Source organism: Guillardia theta (assembly GCF_000315625.1).
Source record: "Guillardia theta CCMP2712 unplaced genomic scaffold GUITHscaffold_3, whole genome shotgun sequence".
Lineage (NCBI taxonomy): Eukaryota > Cryptophyceae > Pyrenomonadales > Geminigeraceae > Guillardia > Guillardia theta.
In genome coordinates this window covers 247,784-269,133 of record NW_005434671.1, presented here as the reverse complement: position 1 = coordinate 269,133, position 21,350 = coordinate 247,784, and the positions used below count along the sequence as shown (strand labels likewise).

Below are 21,350 nucleotides of genomic sequence, written 5' to 3'. Positions count from 1 at the left end.
AGCTTATTCCAATGATTTGTCTTATGACTCAGCAGTTATGCGTTTTATGTGAACTCATTCATGTTAGCCAGTTTTGCCTTCACAACACCCATCCCGCATATTGCTCCTTCTGACCTTCCACTTACGTGCGGTCATCTGCCACTTTTTGAAAGCATAGTTCTGCATCGATATCGCTGGGGCGGGCTCTTGAAATGAAGCTGGCAGTCACAGACGGGTGTCCTTGGAGGGGTACTTTCCATAGTGCACTTTGGTCAAAGGGGTGGGTAGAGAGCATGGGGACTTTCGAGTTATGACAGGGGTAGTTGTGGGAAATTTGGCTGGTCTAATCAGGGGGTGGGGTGAATTATGTGGGCATAGCATATTAGGGGTACTATCATGCCAGGAAGGGTGGGGTCATCAGCTGAGGCGAGCCGGCCCAACGGTTCGAAAAAATGATCGAACAAGACCAAGACAAGACAAAAAAGAAAAGGCAAAATATATAGGGTACCCCCGATGTCACTACAAAATACCATGAATAATGGGTGGTGGGGTAGAGTGGTCTAAGCTGCGTTCACTCTCAAAATCTCTCCAAGGCCATGGCAGATGCAGCGACTGTCCGCAAAGGAAGGTCGAGGAGGATGGAGCTTGAAGATATGGCAGAGGAGGACGAGGAGAACAGAGCAACTGAGAGGTGAAAGATTCCCGTCCAATCCTACAAGAGATCAAAGCTTGGAAGTACGTGGGCCCACACCTCTTTCCCAATGCCCTGTTTGACCTCGATAGCAAGTTGATTGCAATGAGCGCGGCCAAGTTGTTAGCAGTGATGGGTGGGCTGGTGCAAGGGAAACAGAATCCAGACACAGAAAAAGAGCTCATCCATGAGCTACTTGGTTGCTGGGCAGAGAGTGACGACCGCAATCACCTCCTTGAGCAGCAGCTGCTTCTGTCGCAGTTTCTCGCCTTCACGTTCGAAGGGCGATACGGGTGATGAGAGATCTGGTGTCCTCCTTCCATGTGATATGATGATGCAGGTGGACTGACGAACCAGAGGAAAACCATAAGCAAAAACTAGATGATCGGGAAAGAAAAATCCTCAATGATGCTCATGAGCAGGTATCGATCGCCTGTGATGGAGGCTTCTAGCATATTCCTTCTATCTGACTATTGACTTGAAGATACACATCAAGCTCTGTAATGAGACTGTGAACGACTTGCTGATCCAGTCGTACACGGATGCGGTGACTTCTCACGATCTCGGTTCATTTTACATGGTTTGATAACTGTTTGTAGATTGGCATGTGTGCAAAACCGATCGTTCGACAGAAGATAGTCAGTCATGTCTATGGATGGTTGGAACAGAGCTTCAGCAACGCTTCAAGCACACCACCCAACGTTGTTTCGCCGTCATTGTCTGACATGGTCTAATCATTCCAACAGGAGCCCACCATTCAGTCCTTTCATCGGTTTGTTATTTGCAGTCTGAGTGACGTTTGGAGCGCCACAAGGCAAGAGCCATTCAAATCTTCATGGCATCCGCCTGTACCGTCTTATGTTGATCTCTGCAGGAAGATTTCAGCCAGCGGCCTGGAGAAGCTATCGTGCAACCTGAGCGTAGAGCTCATCCAAGGCCTGATATTCACGTCTCCTCTCCTGCCTGCTTGTTTCCTGTGCTGATGGCCCTGCAGCTTGCTCGAGTACTACGATGGAATGGAACAAGACACGACCTCCCACGAGGCTGCACAAGATTCGAAAGACGTTTGGAAGTCGAAGGAGGTCCAGTCTGAGTCTGGGAGCGTGCTGCTCTGATCTGTCTGCAGGGCATTCTGCTGGGATTGCCAGTCCTGATCAAGACGCTTGATCGGTTCCAAAAGGGTCCCGTGACACCAGATGCTGAGGGTGCAGGAAGGGGAGAGACCGCATCCGCAAGCAGCGGCCATGGGTTCCTTTCGATGCAAGGGACGAGGCTGAAGCACATTCTCTACCGCGCTCTTGCTCATCCTCAACTGAGGTTTTTCCTTGCATGCACTGGTGAGCCTGGTTTGTTGACGTTGGTTGTGCAGTGTGAGGGAGTGCGCAACAAAAACGTTCTCGGCTTTCCTTTCCCGGAGTGCCGTACACGAGACTGAGGCATGCCTAGAGGAAGTCATGGGGAGGCTCTCGATCTTCAGCGCTCGGAGTGATCGGGTGCAGTCGGAGTACACTCTCACTCGCAGCTACAGCCAGATATCGAGTGGGATCCGCGTGCTCGACGTTGCGACTGTGAAGCCCGACGAGCTTGAGTTCGTCGAGGCCTTCGAAGCCCAGGGCCTCCTGTCACTTGTTGCAGATTTACTCGAGAGGCTTTCATCCTCCTACCTGCTGTCACAGCTGGAGACTTTGCTGGAGACTTTCAGTCTCTACCTCGCCCACCCTGCCAGCACCGTCCGGCAGGCTTGCAGCTCGCTGTTCTTCCAACTCGCGGCGAAGTCAGACTCTGGTCCCACTCGCTTCCATCCCTTCTTGTTGTCCGACTGATCTCGATCTCGCAGGCTCCATCTCACTCCAGCGCCTCGTCCTCCAGGGGCTGTCCGAGGCGTGGAAGTCGCAGAATGATCTGGTGTCCTCCAGCTACGATGCTGAGTATTCTCCCCCCGGTGGCTCGAGATTGGAGTACAACTTCATGGACTCCTTCTCCCCCACCAGCTCGTTCGAGGCAACCTCCGTTCCTCATGGCAGTTCGTCCGAGGATACGCCGGCACGGGTGAACATAGGGAGTGTGAGCTCGACGTGGGAGTGGCGCGAAGGAAGGCTTCTCGCATACGAGTTGATCTTGGGTCACTTTGTGAATGATCACACGATGAAGCTGTTGCGGTCAATCCCTTCGATGCTCTTCTCTCCCAGCCCCAAGAAGGTGACGCCAGATGAGCGACAGTACAATTCCAATCAGTTTCGAGACTTCTCGCTCGACTCTCAGTCCAAACATCACCATCTTCGTTCCAGCTTGTTCTCTGACTCGTCCTCGTACCCTCCCAGACCCAAGAACTTTGAAGAGAGCGTTGACGCTGAGAAGCAGCTGAACCCGGAGGTTGCCAGGACTATGGCCACGATACCCTCAAAGGATTCTCCCCGCCGCAGGTCCTCGTCGTCTCCAGTGAGCGAAGGAGATCAAGGAGCCCCGGCGAAGGGCAACAGGATGTCGCCAGAGGCCTCGCTGATCGAGATCTTTCGCTGCATGGACGGTCATGGTAGTGAGAACGGAGCTTCCTTGGAGTTCTCCGAGACCTTCAGCAACAACTACGAACCTCTGGCGAATGTGCTCACGAGAATCTTTGAAGACGTGCTCGACTGTGTCGCTGATGAGCGATGGGAGCTGCGGAGGATGGGCGTCCAGATCCTCCCGCTCCTCTGCGTGATGCTCATGTGGTTTGACCTGCATCGCCTCGAAGCGATCCTGCTGTACTGCCTGATGAAGAGGAAAGTGAGCACAAACATCAACTCGCAGTCGCTGCGAAAGTTCATCGGGACACTGGCAGTCCGGGAGATCGTGAAGAAGGTGAAGAAGTGAAGCAGCTTTCTGCGAGTGACAGTCTTGCAGGTCGATCAGTACAAGGATTTTGTCACATCACAATCCAACTGTCTTGTTCGCGATGACGCACAAGCTTGCATCGAAAGCATCTCAGTGTGGATTGAAAATCTCTTGCCTGGTAACTCCTAGACTTACGTTCACCCCTCCCCTCTCTCCCCAAAGCGCTCTAGCCATCACCACCATCTCCTGCTCCTGCTCCTGCTCCTGCTCCCCCTCCTTCCCCGCTCCGCCCTGCTGCTGTTGCTGCTGCTGCTGCTGCTGCTGCTCCTCCTCCTCCTCCTCCTCCTCCTCCTCCTCCTCCGCCCTTCTTGACGATGCCGGCAGAGTTGATGCCTTCGATCGAGTCTCTGCTGGAGGAAGGGATGCCGCTCAAGGCAGGGGCTGTGAGCATGGAGGTGATGATGGTAGTGCATACTCGCTTCCCCGCCGTCGTGGCGTCTCGGCAGCAGCAGAACGTTCGCGCCATGATCTCGTGGTTCTCGTCCATCTCGCAGCTCGGCCCGGGAGAAGATCCTGCCGTTAGCCCCATCAGGTGAGCGGATGCCGGCAGAACTGCAGCGAGTGAGCACGTGGGGAGCGGAAAAGAGTGAAGGTCGGAGGGAGGGAGAGGGCCCAGGAGAGATGAGGACGAAGTTTGGCATGCGGAGCAGGGAGTGGGTGAAGGCTGAGACAGCCATGGTACAAGTTGAAGGCGAGGTAGAAGCAGCAAGGCAGGAGATGGACTAGAAACCTTGTGAGGCTGAGGGACAGGGGAGGATCAAGGAGGTGCGAGGAGGGTTGGCTGATGGTGAAGTCGCAGAGTGATTCAGCGAGGAGCAGAAGCTGTTGTTCTTGAACCTCTCAAGATCTCATCGCCGCTGTTCGCTACCACCAGGTCTCGACCCGCCTGCTTTCCTGACCTCAGGCATGACGATGCCGTGCAGGACGGGGAAGAGAGCAGCAGAGAAAGTTGAGAAGGCGCTCCTGATCTCCATCAGCTCGATGCTGCCGGACTTCATAGCGACATGCAGCATCGATCAGATGCTCTGCTTCTCCTCCACCCTCAGCCAGTTCCTCAAGAACTACCCGGAGGAGCTCAACGTGGAGCTCAACGTGGTCGAGGCCATGCATCGCATCATTCACCTCCCACTTTCTTGCTGGAGCGACTATATATCGAAAGATTCTCAGGACAGCAAGCCCAACAACCAGCGTTACCTCGTCTCTCCGAGCAAGGAGGACCACAAGGTAGTGCTCTTTCCATCCTTCTGTCCTCCTCCTCCTCCTCCTCCTCCTCCTTCTCACCTCCTGTCATTCTCTTTTCCCGTCTGTTCCTTCACTGCTTTTTCAGTCCTTTTCTCCCTCCGCTCTCCTTCTCTCATGCGTCTTCTCACCCCTCTCCTCTTATCCCATCCTCCTCGTCCTTTCCCTTCCTCACAGCTACCTGACTGCTGCTCAGCACGCAAGCCACGTGCAACCTGTACATACAACTCCTCCTTCTCTCGACACCTCGAGGGAAATGCAGGGCAATCACATGGAGGCTGCCCGGACATACGCCTCCTGCTGCACCCCCGGCAAGTCGCAGAGGCGGTACACCTACCTTCGTCCTCAGTACCTCGACGTGCAGCTAGCGGAGGAGCCAGCCTCCCTCCAGTGCTCCATCCATGAGTGCGAGCACAGCTTCGATGCCGCACTGGATCAGTTCATGGAGAGCATCCTCAAGATCCTTGAGATGCACGACATGGAGATCGTTCTCTTCCGCGCCCTCCTCACCAACTTGTACTCTATATGCTGTGTCGTCGGTGACGGACGGTACCTGGGAAGGATCTGGCAGTCCCTGGCTGTCAGGCTGCGCAGTGGTAGCCGCCATGGATCGTCGGGCTCGGAGCACGCGAGCTCGAAGCAGGCAGCGGCGGCGACGCCGTCGTCATCATCGTCAGCAGCAGCAGCAGCGACAACACCTACAGGGCTCAGGGATGGGGACAGGGAGGGCGGGGGAGTGCTGGAGAAGAGGCGGTCCAAGTCAGGCAATTTGACCATCTACACTGGCTGTGATGGGAATGAGAACGAGGAGGCGGGAGAGGAGGAGGACACGGGCTCTGACTGGGATGACTCCGACGGGTGGTCCGACGAGGAGGACGTAGCGGCACTTGAGCTGGAGGCAGGAAGCTTCTTGTCGTCCCTCAAGGAGTTGAGCAGGCAGTGGGTCGGGGAGACGTCGATGCCGGAGAACCGGAGGAGCCTGAGGAGGATGCTGAGAATGGAAGTGGAAGCGTCCCCTTCATCGTGGGAGGACATGCTGCTCTGCATGCCAGAGACAGTAAGTTCGATGGTGAGGAAGTTGACGAGTTGAGAGGTGTTGTTGAGACTTCACTCTTGGTATCCCATGACCTCTTGCATGAATGACAGCCGTTGATACGCCAACTTGTTGTCTTGTAGCAGCGAGTCCATCTTTCTCGCAATGTCCTCGTAAAGTTCTGCCAAACTACCTTCAGTCTTGACCCCTCCTCTCCTTTCTCAGCTCACCTTCCGTCTCCTGCTTGTCTTTCTCTCGCACCTCAGCAGGATCGACATTGAAATCCTTGCAGTCGTTCTCGTATGCATCGCACTCGTCCACCAAGGAAGAGAGTTCGGCTTCAGAGAGCTTCCTGTCCAGCCTCTCCATCAGCTCCTCGAACATCATGTGGCTCATCCTTGGCCACTTGTCCACCTCCTCCAGGAACTCTCGAGCCAGTCCGACGCGTCTGCTCGCCCACCTCCTGGGCAACCAGAGCTGAATCCCCAGCAAGAGCTGACCGATCAGGCTGTCGTTCATCCTCCCGCCCTTCTTTCTCCTTGCCTCCTCAACTTTCGTCCTCAGCTTCAGGAGCCGATGGTACAAGACGGCGATGAACAAGGGAACGAGGAAGAAGAAGAAGCAGAGGATGAGAGGGAGGTAAAGGGAGTACAAACTAGTCGGGGAGATGTTTACAAGCTCCTTCGCCGTGCGATGTCCGTGGAGGAGGCTCAACAAGGAGTTGATGGAGGCACGGAGGTTCGAGAAGAGGGGAGAAGAGCGGCTGAAGAGCATCATGCCATCCACAGCTATGGTGACAACGAACAGCACCATCACGAAAAAGAAGGCCACCATCACTCTGAGCTCGGCTGACAAGGTTGCTATCACCATCTCCATGCTGGGGTTGAAGCGGAGGAGGTCGAGGAGAATCATCATTGCGACAATGAAGTTGCAGGCATGGAGGGCGAAGTAAGCCTTGAAGGTAGAGGAGATGTCATACAACGTGAACATCGACCCGCCTTTCCAGGAGATGCCTTGCTGATCGACCTGCAGACTGTTGGCCATCGACTCACCCTTCACGATGATTCGAATCCACAGCCCGATGCAGGTGACAAGCAGCAGGCCCTGACTGATAGCCAACAAGGTGATGGGCCGCACGAGGAGGATAGCTTGAATCCGCTCCTTCCTCGTCCTGAGGAGGACGACCTGCCTGAGGGCGAACGCAAGGTTGCAGAGGAGGAGCAGGCATTCAAACGCGAGCCGGACGAAGTCAGTCGAAGTGCGATAGTAGTGCAACCTTCTGCTCTCGACCTCAGCTGAAGGCAGCATCTCTCCCGTCGTTCTCAGCTCGACTTGGAACTTCGTGTAGATGAAGAGAGAAACGTCGGGGGAGTAGGCCGAGAAGTCCAGCCTCCAGTAACGAGAGGACGCGTTGATCCATCCATCCTGCTGCAGAGTCTGCAGCTGCGCAACGGCGCTGTCCTTGTTGGAGGAGAACGTCTGCAGGTATCCGGAGTCGTACCAAGGAGCGTCGGTGTACTTGTACGTCTGCCCTGTGACGGCCCCAACAAAGGATGCTTTCTCCACAGCACCCTCCAGCCCATCGCTCCACGTCTCTCCATAGCAAGAGGATTCAAACGCAGGAAAGCGCATCTTCACAGCGCAGGTCCCGTTCCTGCTCCTCCTCTGGAGTACCCTGAATGTTCCCATCTTCTTGATGTGCTCGAGCAGGTAGTTGGCGTCGAGGCTCGAGAGTGGTTCCCCGTTGTAGTATGATTGGATGTAGAACTTGTTCACAAACACATCTATCTGCCACTTCCACAAGTCTTGAGGGAAGATCGTCAAGTCAGCGATCATCACGGTGTCTCAGCAAGAACTCACCTTGCACGCTCTGAATGTCGTGAAATGTGAGCAGAGTCGTCGCAATGCTCGAAGTGAACGTCTGGTCCGCAAAGTAGCTGAGGACGGCAGCTCGCGTGCTGGCTGAGTTCCAAGGCGAAAGTTGCAGGGTGACAACAACTCCGTAGATCACCAGGAGCACAAGATACAACAAGAAAGACGGAGCTCTCGCCCCTCGCTCAATCTCTTCTGCTAAGATCTCTTGGATCTTTGACACGTTGACCTGATATTCTTTCTTCTTGTCAATCAGAGTGGTTGAGAACTCCGGCAGACAATTTTTCATACAATTCAACAGATACAGTTTGACGTCTGGGGTCATGAAATCTGAGACCTTGAAGCGTTTTCCATCATTGCAACGTGACATCAGCTGCAGAACCCTCACAAAATTCTTGTAAGGAATGTTGAGTTGTTGAAACAAGAGCTTCGCTTCATTGAAGGTGATCTCCCCGTCTTGATCTGAGTCGATCTTTGCAAACTCTTGTTCAAACCTCGTTGACAACTCAGATAGCATCTCTCCTGCCCTCATCGTCCTCAGTTCTCCGTTAGCACGTCAACGCTTCCTCAGTTGACAAGCTTCTTGTCCTCGCATGCCGCAAATATCGCAACGATTCGTCATCTCTTGACCAACAGACTCAGCTTCGACATCTCATCGCACCATCAACAAGCTCTTTGCCAAATCTCGCAAGATTCAGTGACCTTGCAGTGATCAGTAAGTGTACACTGTGATCAGACCTGGAGCTATAGTCAGCAACATTACAACCGTAGCAGAATCTTATTTTTAAACACCAATGATCATCAGTTCAGAGAAACGAGGGAGAGTGAAAGTAATTCATCAGATGCTGCCTGGTCTCTCAGGCATGGTTTTGTTCAGCATTTCAAGCCAGATCTCTTCTCTCCCTATCATCTCCTCAGCATCAATTTCAACTTGGCCAGGCTCAGAGCCGCCCGGTGGCTTGCTCTTGCCTTGCCGATGGCAAGGGACCATGACAGAGGTCACTCGGTCAATCTCCTGTCCTGTCCTGTCCTGTCCTGTCCTGTCCTGTCCTGTCCTCTCCTCTCCTCTCCTCATCCTCCTTCTCAGTCTAGTTCGCTCCCCCCGCTTCCCGTCACTTCGTTTTCACATGATTTTTGTCTCCCCGAAAGCCGGACCGTACCGAACCCGGTTGATGACGTTACAAATAAAGTTCAGACGTTACGACAGGTTACATTCCGTTACACTGCCCCTTCGGCCTATGGCTTGAGGCAGGGAGCCAGGCACACATGGTCGAGGGAAGGAAAGAGAAGATGCGACCGGCTTCTGCCTCCTCCTCCCTCCTCTCCTTGACTCTCACCGTTGCTGTGCTGCTCGTGCTCTCTTGTGTTGCCTGGCTGACGCCCAAGCAAGCGGTTGTTCAACTTGTTGGTGGGGATGGAAGACCGGCTCGCGATCTCAAGTCATCCCTGAAAGCCATCACAGAAGAGCTGACACAGGACGAGAGAAGAAGACTGGGAGGTCTTGTTGGCGCTGCTTTCAGTGATGATGCTGCCCAAGTAGTTCCGCATCGAAGCAGCTTGGTGTCTTACAGCGGAAATGGGGCATGTGGGGAGGCTTGCTTAGAATCGCTTGCAAGCAGGTTGCCAGCGACCAGCTCAACCTCTTCCTCTGGTTCTGTGCCAGAAGGTGAAGGGAAGTATACAGTGGGGGAGGAGAGAAGAAAGAGAGAAGAGGCTCAGAGCGAGGATGGCAATCTGAAGCAAACTTTCATCCACGCGCAGAAGCGACGGCTACGACAGTCTATCAGTCAAGGATGGAAATATCTCAAGAAGGGCGAGGTGAGTCGAGCAAAACAAGAGTTATCAGCTGCCAAATCTTTTCATCGACGGATGATTCAAATCCTTAGAGGCAGCCCGCAGGTAGCGAACTACCTCAGCACACCTCATTCCATTCAGCAGCTGCAGAACGCGATCGATGATAGCGAAGCCAAGAGCGCCTCTGCCTCTCTTTCTTCTCAGGCTCTAGGCAACCACCTGCCGAAGTTCGTCGTGGCGCACAAGTCTACCCACCAAGGAACTCCAAGGAAACTGGAGGAGATCATGTTGAAGCACTATCCTTCTCGTCAACCTGACCATAGTGCTGGTCTCAACAAGATTTGGAACCATTTCTCAAAGGACCAGTCACATCTCTCAAAGGAATCGCTGGCTCAGGTCGATGACGTCACGCTCTCGCACAAGTCACATTCTTCCAACGAGGGCATAGCAAACTTGGCTGCCAACTTCGAATCCTTAGCCTCAAAGCAGATCTCCAAAGGAATCGAGGCGGCGAATGCTGGCTACATTTCTGACGCTGAGCACTCGTTGAAGAAGGCAGATTTCTACATCCAAGGTGCACTGAGTGCAAAGAAGGGCTCATCAGAAACAAAACTCCCGAAAGAGCTCTTGTCCAAGATGGAATCTTTGAGGAACATGCTACAGAAATATGTCCGAGATAGGAAAGCAAAGCAGAGAGAGCAGCTTGAAAAGAATCTCCAAGTTCTAAAAGCCCCCATTCAGTATGAATCGCTCAAGGAGTTTGCAGTTAAGACAGGGCCAACCACGGAAGAAAGATTGAAGAGCGACAAACAAAAATTCGCCCATGAGATCCGCGGAGGAGTAGATGCTGTCAAGGCCGGAGATCTTGAACAAGCTCAGTCGGACCTTGTTCAGGCTCGTTACTACGCAAAGAGGCAGGGACTTGTGGGAGACTCGTCAAAGTTGATCACTGACACTGAGAAACACAACGCCCAGGTGGCTCAAAGTGCCCTCAAGATTCTCTCGGACGACATCGCCAAGGCGGAGGTGAAGAAAGACGATTCGTCTCATAGCAAGTGGTCTCTCAAGAGCTTGATGGGCCCTCTATACTCCTCACGTACACGTGGGGACGGGAGTCGTGGCAATGATAAGAGGGACTCGTTCGATGGAAAGATGTACTCCTCAGGATCATGGTGGAAGCACAAAGTAAGACATGCAGGAGATCAGAGCTCGGGTGTGGAGGGTTCCTTTGCCAATCTGCCAGGCCTGCACACGAACAAGGATTTCTTCGAAAGAGTCAACGGGGAGCAGGAGGATCAACAGCTCGCAGATCACAAGGCCATTGCCAAGTACAAGAGCCAATGCAATACAGTAGATTGCTTGTTCAGCAAGGTTTGTGCATGCAAGTCCTCAGGGACACATCTCATGATACAGCCCATTGATGGTGACGGTGTTGACTGGAACATTGCAGGTTGCCACGGACGAAGAGAATGATGGGACTGGGTTCGGAGTAGATCGTTCAGTGGATGATGTGCTGGACAGCGATGGATTGAAGAATGATGACTTCTCTTCAAAGGGAACTCACATGCATACCGGGATGCACTTGAAGTAGGAGACCCTTTCCTCTCTTGTTTGTACTCTGACCAACCTGCCCAGCTATCGAGTATCTCACAGAGGGATGACACATGGAGGAAGCGGCATACCCAAGGTTGACCTGCATGGCGTCGGCGATCTTACAGCGACACCACGATCGGATCTTCAAGATGGGGGGGCTACTTCAGATGCGTCTGTTCACTCAGTGATGGACACGGGGAATGTAAGGAGCTTGCCCAGCCTGCTGCCGTCGACTGACATGAGCATGCAGCTTGTTCGAGGCCAAGAGGCCGCGGACTTGAGCCACAGCATGCAGCGGCGATGAAGGATTATCAGAAGCTGCTGAAGCACGAGGTGAAGAAAGAGGAGCAGCGCAGCTTGAGCATGCCCTTCCTGGCCATTGAGTCACCCAAGGGCACTCCCCTTCTGCCTACCCTTTCAGGTTTATGACGATCATGATGAGGAAACGGTTCTCAGTTCCTTACAGGCATTTCTGCCAATCCTGCCCATGTCAAGCTCTCAGCCCTCAAGCATCAGGGGCAGGCCCATGGTAAGGGGAAATCTCATGTAGCCCCCACTCGTTTCCCGCAGGCGGAAACAGACAAAAAGGTCAGGCAGAACGTTCTGTTGGCCCTTACTGACTTGCAGCAGGCGCAAGGGGCAGAGGCCTTGATGAACCAGCTCCTGAAGAACGCCAAGTTTCAAGGAGGGCCGTGGGACGAGCAGGAGAAGTCTGCAGTAGCTGAGGCTCCGATGAAGGCAGCGGGCAGGCCGCACGTCGTTCAGCATGTGGAGATGCCCGTTAGGCAGCAGGCAGTGAGAGTAGTGAAGCAAGCGCCTCCTGCTCCTGCATCAGCTCCCGTTGAGCGCCGATTTCCTGCGAGAAGGGAGACAGACCCTGTGGATGTAGCTGGAATGTTGATCAACGACATAGGACAAGATTTGGGGTTCTCATGATTAAAGCGAGAAGAGTGTATTCTTCGTGGGAATATTCATACAGATGTTACAGGTGAAGGAATGCTCTCCTCGCTCCTCTCCTGCTACAAACACGCTCACCAGGTACCGGTGTTGGCGGCAAAAGCTGAACAGCAAGCGTTAGTAACCTCAATCTTCACCACGGGACGCAGCAACTTACAGCGATCATAGTCGCGCACATCCGCGTCCGGGCCATGGCCGGCAGGAGTGCCGAGGTAACGAGGCCAGAGGCTTGCACCCATGAGGTTGGAGCTGTTACGAGCCAATAGATCAGTTACAATACAGAGCGCCTCGCCGACATTACTATCCTCTCAACATGAGTTGTTGTAAAGCAGAGGGTTTTCTCTGTCTTGAGGCTATAATGCCCTGTCCCTGTCTCCGCATGCCAGTTTATCTCTCAACCCTCCTTCCTGCCAGTCTACCCGCCACCTTGCCTGCCTGCCTGCCTTCCTACCTTCCTACCTTCCTACCTTACTGCCTTGCTGCCTTGCCGCCTTGCTGCCTTGCTTCCTGCCTTGCTCTTTACCAGCCATCCTGTCATGAGACAAGGAATGCACTTCATACACAAACTTTCTCCTCCTCGTCGTCATTCATCGTCACCGCGAACAACTCTGACCAATCTCTCCTTCATTTTCATCGCATCTTCGCCGCAATCGCCATACGCGCTGAAGGGTCACTCACAGCATGTCGGTCGAACGTTCTGGCCTCTTTCTTTACTCAAAGTTAAGTTAAAATCAGTACGAGGACAATCAGGAGAGTCGAGGACTCTTTACCGAGCGGCCCGGCCTCGGAGGGAACCAGTGACCCCGGGCCGGTCGCCCGGGGGCCGTGGGAGTCCCCGGGCCCGGCGGGGCCGCGCCGCGGCCGCGGCCGCCGGACTCCGTCGGACTCCCCGGACCGGGCCGCCGGCACGCCGATCATCGGACTCGGAAGTCACGAGTCATCGGCCCACCGTGGTAGTACCGTAGTACCCGGCCGGCCGGGCCGCCCGGCCAGGCCGCGGGCCGGGCCGAGCTGCCTGCCAGTCCGATCACGCCGGAGAGTACGGTCACTCGGAGACTTCGGGAGGCCCACGGTACGGTACCGTACCTCACTGTCGGAGTCCGAAGTTGCCGTGCACACTGGCAGCGGAGGAGGTGACGTGCGTGACGGCCGCCGTGACGCGTCCGCGATGCCAGTGGCACTACTGCAGTGAAGGACAGGGAGGCCTACTCGGAGCTGACAAAGTCGGATCCTGGACTGGATCCGACTTTGTCAGCTCCGAGTAGGCGATCCGCCAGTCATCCACAGGAAGCCGCGGCAACGCGTCATCATGGCATCCGGACCCGGCAGACTGAGATGGTCCCGGCCCGGGAGTCCGGCCGGGCAGTGCGGCAGGTTACCGCCTCACTGTGAGCAGCCGCTGAGCGGCTCGCTGACTCGTACGCCGGGCCGGGCACCGTCGGCGGTCCGACGGAGTCACCGCAGTGCGTGAAGCGACCCAGGCTGAGAAAGAAACAGGAGGGTCACGGTACTGAATGAAATGGAAGGCACAGCCTGCTTGTATCGGACTTGAAGTAACTTAAAGGGTTTATTAAAATACAAGACGGAATCGGAGATTCAACGCAACTCCGATCACGGTTCTCGACTGAGAGCATCCGCAGCTATGGTCTACATATTTATGTCGAACTACATCGTTGGAATCATCTTCTGACTTGATCTCAACCCGACATTGCAAGGTGAACCTATGTTCGCAAGTCGCAGCACGTTGAACCCACCCGACGGACCTTAACAGACAAAAAAAACTGATTGCAAGATTATCACTGTTGCTGCTACTTCTACTCCCCTGCCTCCAACCTTAACACTCTCTTGAGCTCCCAGCGCTGCAGTACAGGATCCTCGTCTGTCGCTCCAACAAACCACTCGATCCACTCGGCCTGCCCCTCCCCCATCCCTACCCACACGTCCTCCTTCGCCGTGCGCATGCAACCTTCCCCATGACCTGTCGGTGGCTCCCCGCGGCCCTCGCGGCTGCTCTGAAAGAAGGCGACGAGGTTGTCGTCCCACACACCATGTGTGCCAAGCTCGGAGGCCCTCCTCGCCATCTTCTTTACGCCTTGCGTCCTGGTGAAAGGCCATCGCTTGATGCCGAGCCTCCTGCAGGCGGCCTTGAAACTGGTGAGGCAGACTCCGAGCTGAGCTGCGGCCTTATCCTGACGGAGGTGGTAGAGCTGCTGCACGGCATCGACGGTCAGGGTCACCTCTTGGTGACGGGTCTGCGCGCGGGGGAAGATAGAGACTTGACTTTTGCCGGACATGGTGGAGGAGAACTTGAAGAGAGGGAGGAGGAAGTGGGGAGGAGGGAGGCGAAGGGAGGCAGGGAGGCGATGGGCAGGACCTGAGTGAAGCTATGAGGAGATGGGCGTGGGTAGTGCAGAGCTCAGGGAGCCAGCGATGGGGACCGCGGGGGCAGGAGGAAACTTATATTTGCGGCATCTGCCATGGCCTTGACGCTGGAGGAGCATGACTTGTCATAAGGTGTTATGAAGCGATGTAAAACTCGATCGTTTGGAGTGACATGATGGTACACGGATTCCACTTCACAACGTCAGATCAGTCAGCAATTATGGCACGGGCAGTGGCACGGTGACGGTGGCAGGCTCATTCAAAGTTAGAGTCTTTACTCAAAGTTAAGTTTAAAATCAGTACGAGGACAATCAGGAGTAGTCACTGTGACGCCGGTGACTGCCGCCACTGCCCGGCCGGGCGTCCCGAGTCCGATCACTGAGTTGGCGGCCCGGCTGAGCCTCGGAGGCGGCCGCCCAGTGTGACAGTGTGTCGGATGCCGTAATTGCGGAAAGTTCCGGCCTCCGACGGAGACTCGAGTCCCGGCCGCCCGGCCGAGGCCCGGCCGGACCTCTTGGCATAGCGGCCCGGCTGACTGAGCGGCCCTGCCGCAGTGCGTGACAGCCCGGCTGCCTCGGAGCCTGGCCCGGCCGCCGGGGCTGAGCCTAGGCCGTTCACTTTTAGCCCTTTCGTTAATTTCCACTCTTCTTTTCGAGAAAGTTTTTTTGGGGTGGCGTGTGAATTCAAACAAGTTTTCAACGGCAGCAAGAGATACCTCCAAAGAGTACCAGTGCAGTTTAGTTATCATTTCTGCTAGGCCTTTACATGTATTTTAACTTTCATTTCAGAGGGTTGAAATGTTTTCAACCTCGTACACGCCCGACTCATGTCTCCCCTACACGCCGGCACGTAGCACCAAAGCTGCTCCTCCAACGATGCCGCTGTAAGACCATCCGCTGCTGTAGCCAGCATCAGATCTCAGCATGCAAGGCTTTGTTAGGTTTGAAGCTCTCTAGTCAGCACAGTTTGAGACCTGAGACCGCTAGGTTCGTGGTGATGCGTTCGGTGACAACAGAGTGTGCAGCAATGGCGTTGTGAGATCCATGGTTCAAAAGGTTATTATGAAGAACAAGATGATAAAAACATGAGGTTTGAATCCAGTGTAGGAGATCGCTTGTCATTTTGACTTTACACCAACCTTATGGCAGCGCAGAATAATCATAAGATACTTCCCTGCGATGAATGATTTTTGAATTGCATATTTTCCACATGCGATGCTTGGAAGATTTGTTTGATGGAGATTGCATCATGTTGCAGATCCACGTAATTAGTCAAGCCCACTTGTTATATTAGACATCAAGCATTGCATAGATTGTTTCACAAGATTTCTGCATGCATTTCGCCTACTGCAGTGAGGATGTTTGATTGCATGTAAACACTGATGCCGCCAGAGGCAATCAAGACATCTTAAGCCTTGAACACCGTCGAGAGTCTCCACTTCTGAGATTTGCAGAGTGTGTTGATTTCTTGATGCGTGGGATTAGTTTTGAGCGTTCATCTAGCTGTGATGTCGGACATTTGAACCGTCAACACAGTATGCACACATGTATTATTTGTTCTATTGTGAAATAAAGTGATATCAGTCTTGCATTCGAGGCCATGCTAAAGAGCATTTCTGTATCTTCTTTCATTTCGCATAAATGCAGAATGCATGCAAGGGTTGAATGATGATGAAAACATCGCTTCCCCTGTAGACCATTCCGACTCACTGTAAGCTTGGGATCGACATCACAAGTGGTAGTGATCTGATTGCAGAAATCTTTATACATTCATGAGGTATCATTCTTTGCAACAATCTAATTACAATGACAACCGCAAGTAGCATCAAATACATGCGCAATGGTCAGCACAATAAGCCTCACATTGGTTTCTTCGTTGTGCCTGCATAGCAGAGATACATCAAAAAGTTGCAAATAAACCTAATTATGCACAATGTATGCTTGTAGCTCTAGTAAGCCACATGGATTGCTATAGGATTCTCATCCTGTGGTTGAAACAGACTTTCCATGTCGCCACAGCTACGTGGAGCATGTTGATCCTTGAGCATTTTGAATGCATGCTCAAGCAGAAATAATGTGAAGATGTTGCTTTTGAGGATCTGAACTGCAAATACTTGAATATTTCTAGCATATTTGCAAGATTGGAGTGCATGAAAGCACCTCATTTGCAAACTGATGGTGCAGCTTTGTAAACCATACTTCCTCTCTGAATCCTCGTACATACGGCTCTCATGCTTGAAACAACGAATAAGAGAGCAGAAAAGGTGTATTCATCTTTTGCAATGTATTCTAAAGACATCTTCATTCCTAGACAGCTTTCTCTGTCATGCAGTCATGTAAGAGAAGCGGAATTCAAAACTTTCTTTCAAAGTCAGAGACTAAGAAAAGGTCTTAGTCTATCTACATGGATACATTAGACGATTAAATTCTCATCCACATTCAAGCAGCAATAGATTCGAAGCCTCTCACCATGATGACTTGTCGTTGCATGCGGGTGAAGGATCAATCAGCCATCTCTTGCTTGCCCAGGGAGGGGGGATTTGGGGAAAGGAGAGTGGAGATAGCACCCTACCCCCTATTTCCCAATTTCAAACTCTTGAATCAAAGGGTAGATTTGTATTCTTTGCTAGCTACCCACCCCGCCTTTCGTAAAGGTGATGAAGGGGAACCGGGGGTATTGGCGTGGTGAGCTCCAACGGCAATCGAAATGCCTTCTTTTCCATTAGCACCCCCACGTACCGTGATACAGTGAAATGCACGGGTATGAGAGAATCTTTCGGTCCTCTACCCCTCCAGACAAAGGAAGTCACTAGGGTGGAGGCTGATTCGAGACGCCTGTCGAAACCACTTTAAAAGAATAGTACAGACTGTACCAGAGGCACTTCATCCGTACATAGATGTGTACGATTGAAGCGCTGACTAAACAATTAAAATGAAGTGCTTCAAAAAGTAAGGCGGGGGACAGGGTACCACGCCAGTATAATTCAAATCACCCCACCCTACTTTATCCCTGTCTCACTACCCCCCAGTAAGAGAGCAAAAACCGGGGTAGCTGAATGGAAGTGTATATATGAACCCCTTCCCAAGGAGAAAAAAAAAGACCAATTTTGCTAGAGCCTGCATATGGCCTTGTGAACGGCATCCGGGGCCGGCCGGCTGCCAGGCTGCACCGTTCACAAGTCACTGTGACTGAGTCAACCTCGGACTGCCCGGCCGCAGTGCAGTGCGCCGACTGACCCCGGGCCCGCGCCGGGCTCGGCGGGCCCGGCCGGGCGGCGGGGTCCGACTCACCGTGCGGCCCGTCCAGTGCCGCATCGGCCCTGCCAGTCACTGAGCGGTGCGGCCATGACCGGCTCGGAAGGCCCTGAGCGGCTTGACAGTGACGGTCACCCCGGTACTCTGTTTCACCAGCAGTCGCCCCTCAGCCGGGGCCTTCAACTTGGCAAGCTGCTGGGCATTTGATACGGCTTTGACTCACGGACGGTCTCCGTGACCGTCGGACCGGCGAGTCCCGGACTGGGATCACTGGTCACGGGTCGGGTTCGAGTCAGCCAGTGACTTTCCGAGTTCTGTACCCGGCAAATCGAGCATTTTACTACAGACATGTCTCCTTGTGATGTGGAGTCCGTGTCACAGGTTCATTTTGAAACCATCTCTTTTCAACAAAGTGATGACAGACCTTCTCGTCAAGGCCATGGCAGATGCCGCAAATATAAGTTTCCTCCTGCCCCCGCGGTCCCCATCGCTGGCTCCCTGAGCTCTGCACTACCCACGCCCATCTCCTCATAGCTTCACTCAGGTCCTGCCCATCGCCTCCCTGCCTCCCTTCGCCTCCCTCCTCCCCACTTCCTCCTCCCTCTCGTTTCTCCTCCACCATGTCCAGCAAAAGTCAAGTCTCTATCTTCCCCCGCGCGCAGACCCGTCACCAAGAGGTGACCCTGACCGTCGATGCCGTGCAGCAGCTCTACCACCTCCGTCAGGATAAGGCTGCAGCTCAGCTCGGAGTCTGCCTCACCAGTTTCAAGGCCGCCTGCAGGAGGCTCGGCATCAAGCGATGGCCTTTCACCAGGACGCAAGGCGTAAAGAAGAAGGCGAGGAGGGCCTCCGAGCTTGGCACACATGGTGTGTGGGACGACAACCTCGTCGCCTTCTTTCAGAGCAGCCGCGGGGGCCGCGGGGAGCCGTCGACAGGTCATGGGGAAGGTTGCATGCGCACGGCGAAGGAGGACGTGTGGGTGGGGATGGGGGAGGGGCAGGCCGAGTGGATCGAGTGGTTTGTTGGAGCGACAGACGAGGATCCTGTACTACAGCGCTGGACATACTGTATAAATAGAGCAGCAGATAATTGAGGGTTGGAGTAGCTGCAGCAATTTCGACTACGTCCGTGTGAAACCTTGTGAGGATTTTGCGGTCTTGGTGCACGGCAGGACGCGTATGATGCATATGCCAGTGAGTCAACTGCGAATACTTGTGTGTGATGAAAGATTTCTTAAATCTAGCATGTGATAATTGATGGCTAGCAGTAAAGTATTTTTGTGTGCAGAACGTGTACTACAGGATTACAAGTTGAAAAATCATGTGTTTGGAATGGTTTCTTGAAGCCGATTTCACGTAGCAACAATCGTGCATTTTATCACCACTGTTCCCATGTCTACTTATAACAAATGCTGCACTATATTTCAACAAGCAGTCGAGAATGTTGATGGTGCTGGGGTTGACCAACTCACCGACGCGTCACGACCTACGTCTCGTTAGGGTTGTTGGAAGCAGCTGCTGGAGTGTTGTTGGTCTGAACCGAGTCCCTCATGGGAACCATTCCACGGATCGGGTTGAAGTAGGGATGCTGCATTGCCTCTTCCGCCGTGAGCCTTTCCTGATGGTCATATCTGCAAGAAAATATCATTCAATACGTGCCTACAACATGCGAAATCAAGCACCTCAACAAGTGATCCAGAAAATCTATTGCATCATGTGAAACCAAATGCTGATTCTCATGCTTAATGAAAGATGACCAAGGTTTCTTCGTGTGCCTGCGTGAGAACATCAATATGCTCGCTATCTTGTCGAGATTGACTTATCATAGTATCAATTACGCACCTGCCCAAAATGCTATCGTACCGATGATCCAGAGCTATTCCATACTTATCGATGTACGCAAACAAATCATCTGTGCCCAGAACTTTCGCGATCTTGACAAGTTGATCGTAGTTGTCCTGACCGTGGAAAAAGGGCTCTTTGCGAAAAATCTGGAGTGCAATTCAGCATGTTGATGGATGCACAATTACTCAGAAACACACCATTCCAGCAAACATACATCCAAGTGACCACATGTCCAGTGAGTAGTCATATTCTTGCATCTCCACAAGCAGCTCGGGTCCCTTGAAGTACCTTGAGGCTACCCTGACATTGTATTCTCTCCCCGGGTGGTAGAACTCCGCCAGTCCCCAATCAATCAACCTCAGCTTTCTCTTCTCATGATCGATCATGACGTTATGCGGCTTCACATCACGGTGCATAATCCCATTTGAATGCGAGAACTCCAAGGCAACCAACAACTCGTAGATGTAAAAGCGGATATCCATGTCTGAAAGCATAGGATAGAGGATCTTGAAGTCCACGTTATTGACATGTTCAAAGATAAGACTCGGAGTTTTAGATTGAGGATCCCTTACGATGTCTAGCAGCTTTATGATGTTTGGCCCCCCGCAAAGATTCTGAAGAATTTTAATTTCCCTCCTTATTTTCTTTTTCTTCACAGGTTTCAATATCTTGATGACGCATTTCTGTTCATTCACAACATTGATTCCTTCAAACACTTCGCTGTACTTGCCCCGCCCAACTTTTTTAATCACTTCATAATCCTCCTGATCACTGTCATCGTTCATCAGTTCGGGTCCAAACCACAGGTATAGATCTCTTACCCCCATTGCACAGCTATCGATTCGTAGTCCCAATACTCCTTCGGCCTAGTTACATTGACATCGGCGTACACACGAGCTCTTGACTGTGCTCTCCTCATCTGGAAATCAAAACGTCATCGTTCACGCTCAGCGTGTTGAATAGGAGAGAATCAAATATATTTCAGGTGTAAAATTCATGAAGTTTAGTGAATTCATTTCAAACTTGATCGGCCCCCATGGTTATGTAAGGGGAATGATCATCTTTCAATGGATTTCTTGATGTAATACAGAAAAGATCAAAACAAGAAAATCGATTGGCTTAGAGCCAAAGGGTGCAACAAATATCGTTCTACGGCAGGTTCGGATGGGCTGTTCAAATCAAGTTGGCGAACACCATATATGAATGAGCTGAGAAGAATGAATCACGAAGGGTTAAAACTGTCTCCACTAATGTCCAAGTGACATGAAATCTTGTTCATAACTTCTCTTCTTCCTCTAACATCCTGCACACACACATACGACACAAGGGGGTCGGCTGGGAAACGACGTAACGAACAGCACGCGCCAACCGTTCAGCATTTGAGAGTACGGAGCAAAGCACGGGGGGGAACAGTACAGATGCGAGCTCTGGTTCAGTGGTATCGCAAGGAGGACGGTACAGCTGCTTGTGCTGCTGCCGTGGTGGGCGCGATGCTAGGAGCGCATGCAGGGGTTCTTCAGAGCGGGAGGCGGAGAGGGACCCAAGGGCTGTCGAAACTTTAAGACTTTGGAGATAAACTTTGAGCTTCCCAAAACCTTCAAACTTTCAAAGTTCACTTTCAATACCGTACCGGGCGGGCCTTCTGTGTGCTCCGCCGCTGGCGTGCACTGAATATTTCTGTTAAAGCCTCTTCCTATGCTGCTACACTAGGGCCGAGTGCTATCTATTGGGTCTAGATAAGATAGGACCACACTACAATCTGATTCGTTGTACGGGTTGATAGAAGTATTTGGTACTGAGTTGTTCTGATAGGAATATCAAATATAATAAAATTACT

The 21,350-nt window shown here is 52.7% G+C and overlaps 5 protein-coding genes across 5 annotated transcripts; 2 read left to right on the top strand and 3 right to left on the bottom strand.

The window, feature by feature from the left end:
* Nucleotides 1-4,987: 4,987 nt before the first annotated feature.
* Nucleotides 4,988-5,942, top strand: GUITHDRAFT_149988 (hypothetical protein). Its single transcript, XM_005841276.1, has one exon. The coding sequence runs from the start codon at nt 5,040-5,042 to the stop codon at nt 5,871-5,873; it is 834 nt and encodes a 277-aa protein (XP_005841333.1). The 5' UTR covers nt 4,988-5,039; the 3' UTR covers nt 5,874-5,942.
* A 1,165-nt stretch (nt 5,943-7,107) lies between these two features.
* On the bottom strand, nt 7,108-8,220 carry GUITHDRAFT_132100 (hypothetical protein; the record flags this gene model as incomplete). Its single annotated transcript, XM_005841275.1, has 3 exons — nt 7,108-7,111; nt 7,156-7,621; nt 7,677-8,220. 3 exons carry the CDS (start codon nt 8,218-8,220, stop codon nt 7,108-7,110), a joined length of 1,014 nt encoding a protein of 337 aa, XP_005841332.1.
* A 3,001-nt stretch (nt 8,221-11,221) lies between these two features.
* On the top strand, nt 11,222-12,028 carry GUITHDRAFT_149987 (hypothetical protein; the record flags this gene model as incomplete). The annotated part of the gene is made up of 4 exons (XM_005841274.1): nt 11,222-11,277; nt 11,373-11,496; nt 11,542-11,663; nt 11,706-12,028. Coding segments are annotated over 3 exons (552 nt in total), but the record flags the coding sequence as incomplete, so codon positions are not given.
* Nucleotides 12,029-13,846: 1,818 nt separating this feature from the next.
* Nucleotides 13,847-14,326, bottom strand: GUITHDRAFT_99832 (hypothetical protein; the record flags this gene model as incomplete). Its single annotated transcript, XM_005841273.1, has 1 exon — nt 13,847-14,326. One exon carries the CDS (start codon nt 14,324-14,326, stop codon nt 13,847-13,849), a length of 480 nt encoding a protein of 159 aa, XP_005841330.1.
* A 4,828-nt stretch (nt 14,327-19,154) lies between these two features.
* On the bottom strand, nt 19,155-20,432 carry GUITHDRAFT_63661 (hypothetical protein; the record flags this gene model as incomplete). The annotated part of the gene is made up of 5 exons (XM_005841272.1): nt 19,155-19,299; nt 19,351-19,443; nt 19,511-19,659; nt 19,711-20,284; nt 20,335-20,432. The coding sequence occupies 5 exons, from the start codon at nt 20,430-20,432 to the stop codon at nt 19,155-19,157; spliced, it is 1,059 nt and encodes a 352-aa protein (XP_005841329.1).
* Nucleotides 20,433-21,350: the final 918 nt, after the last annotated feature.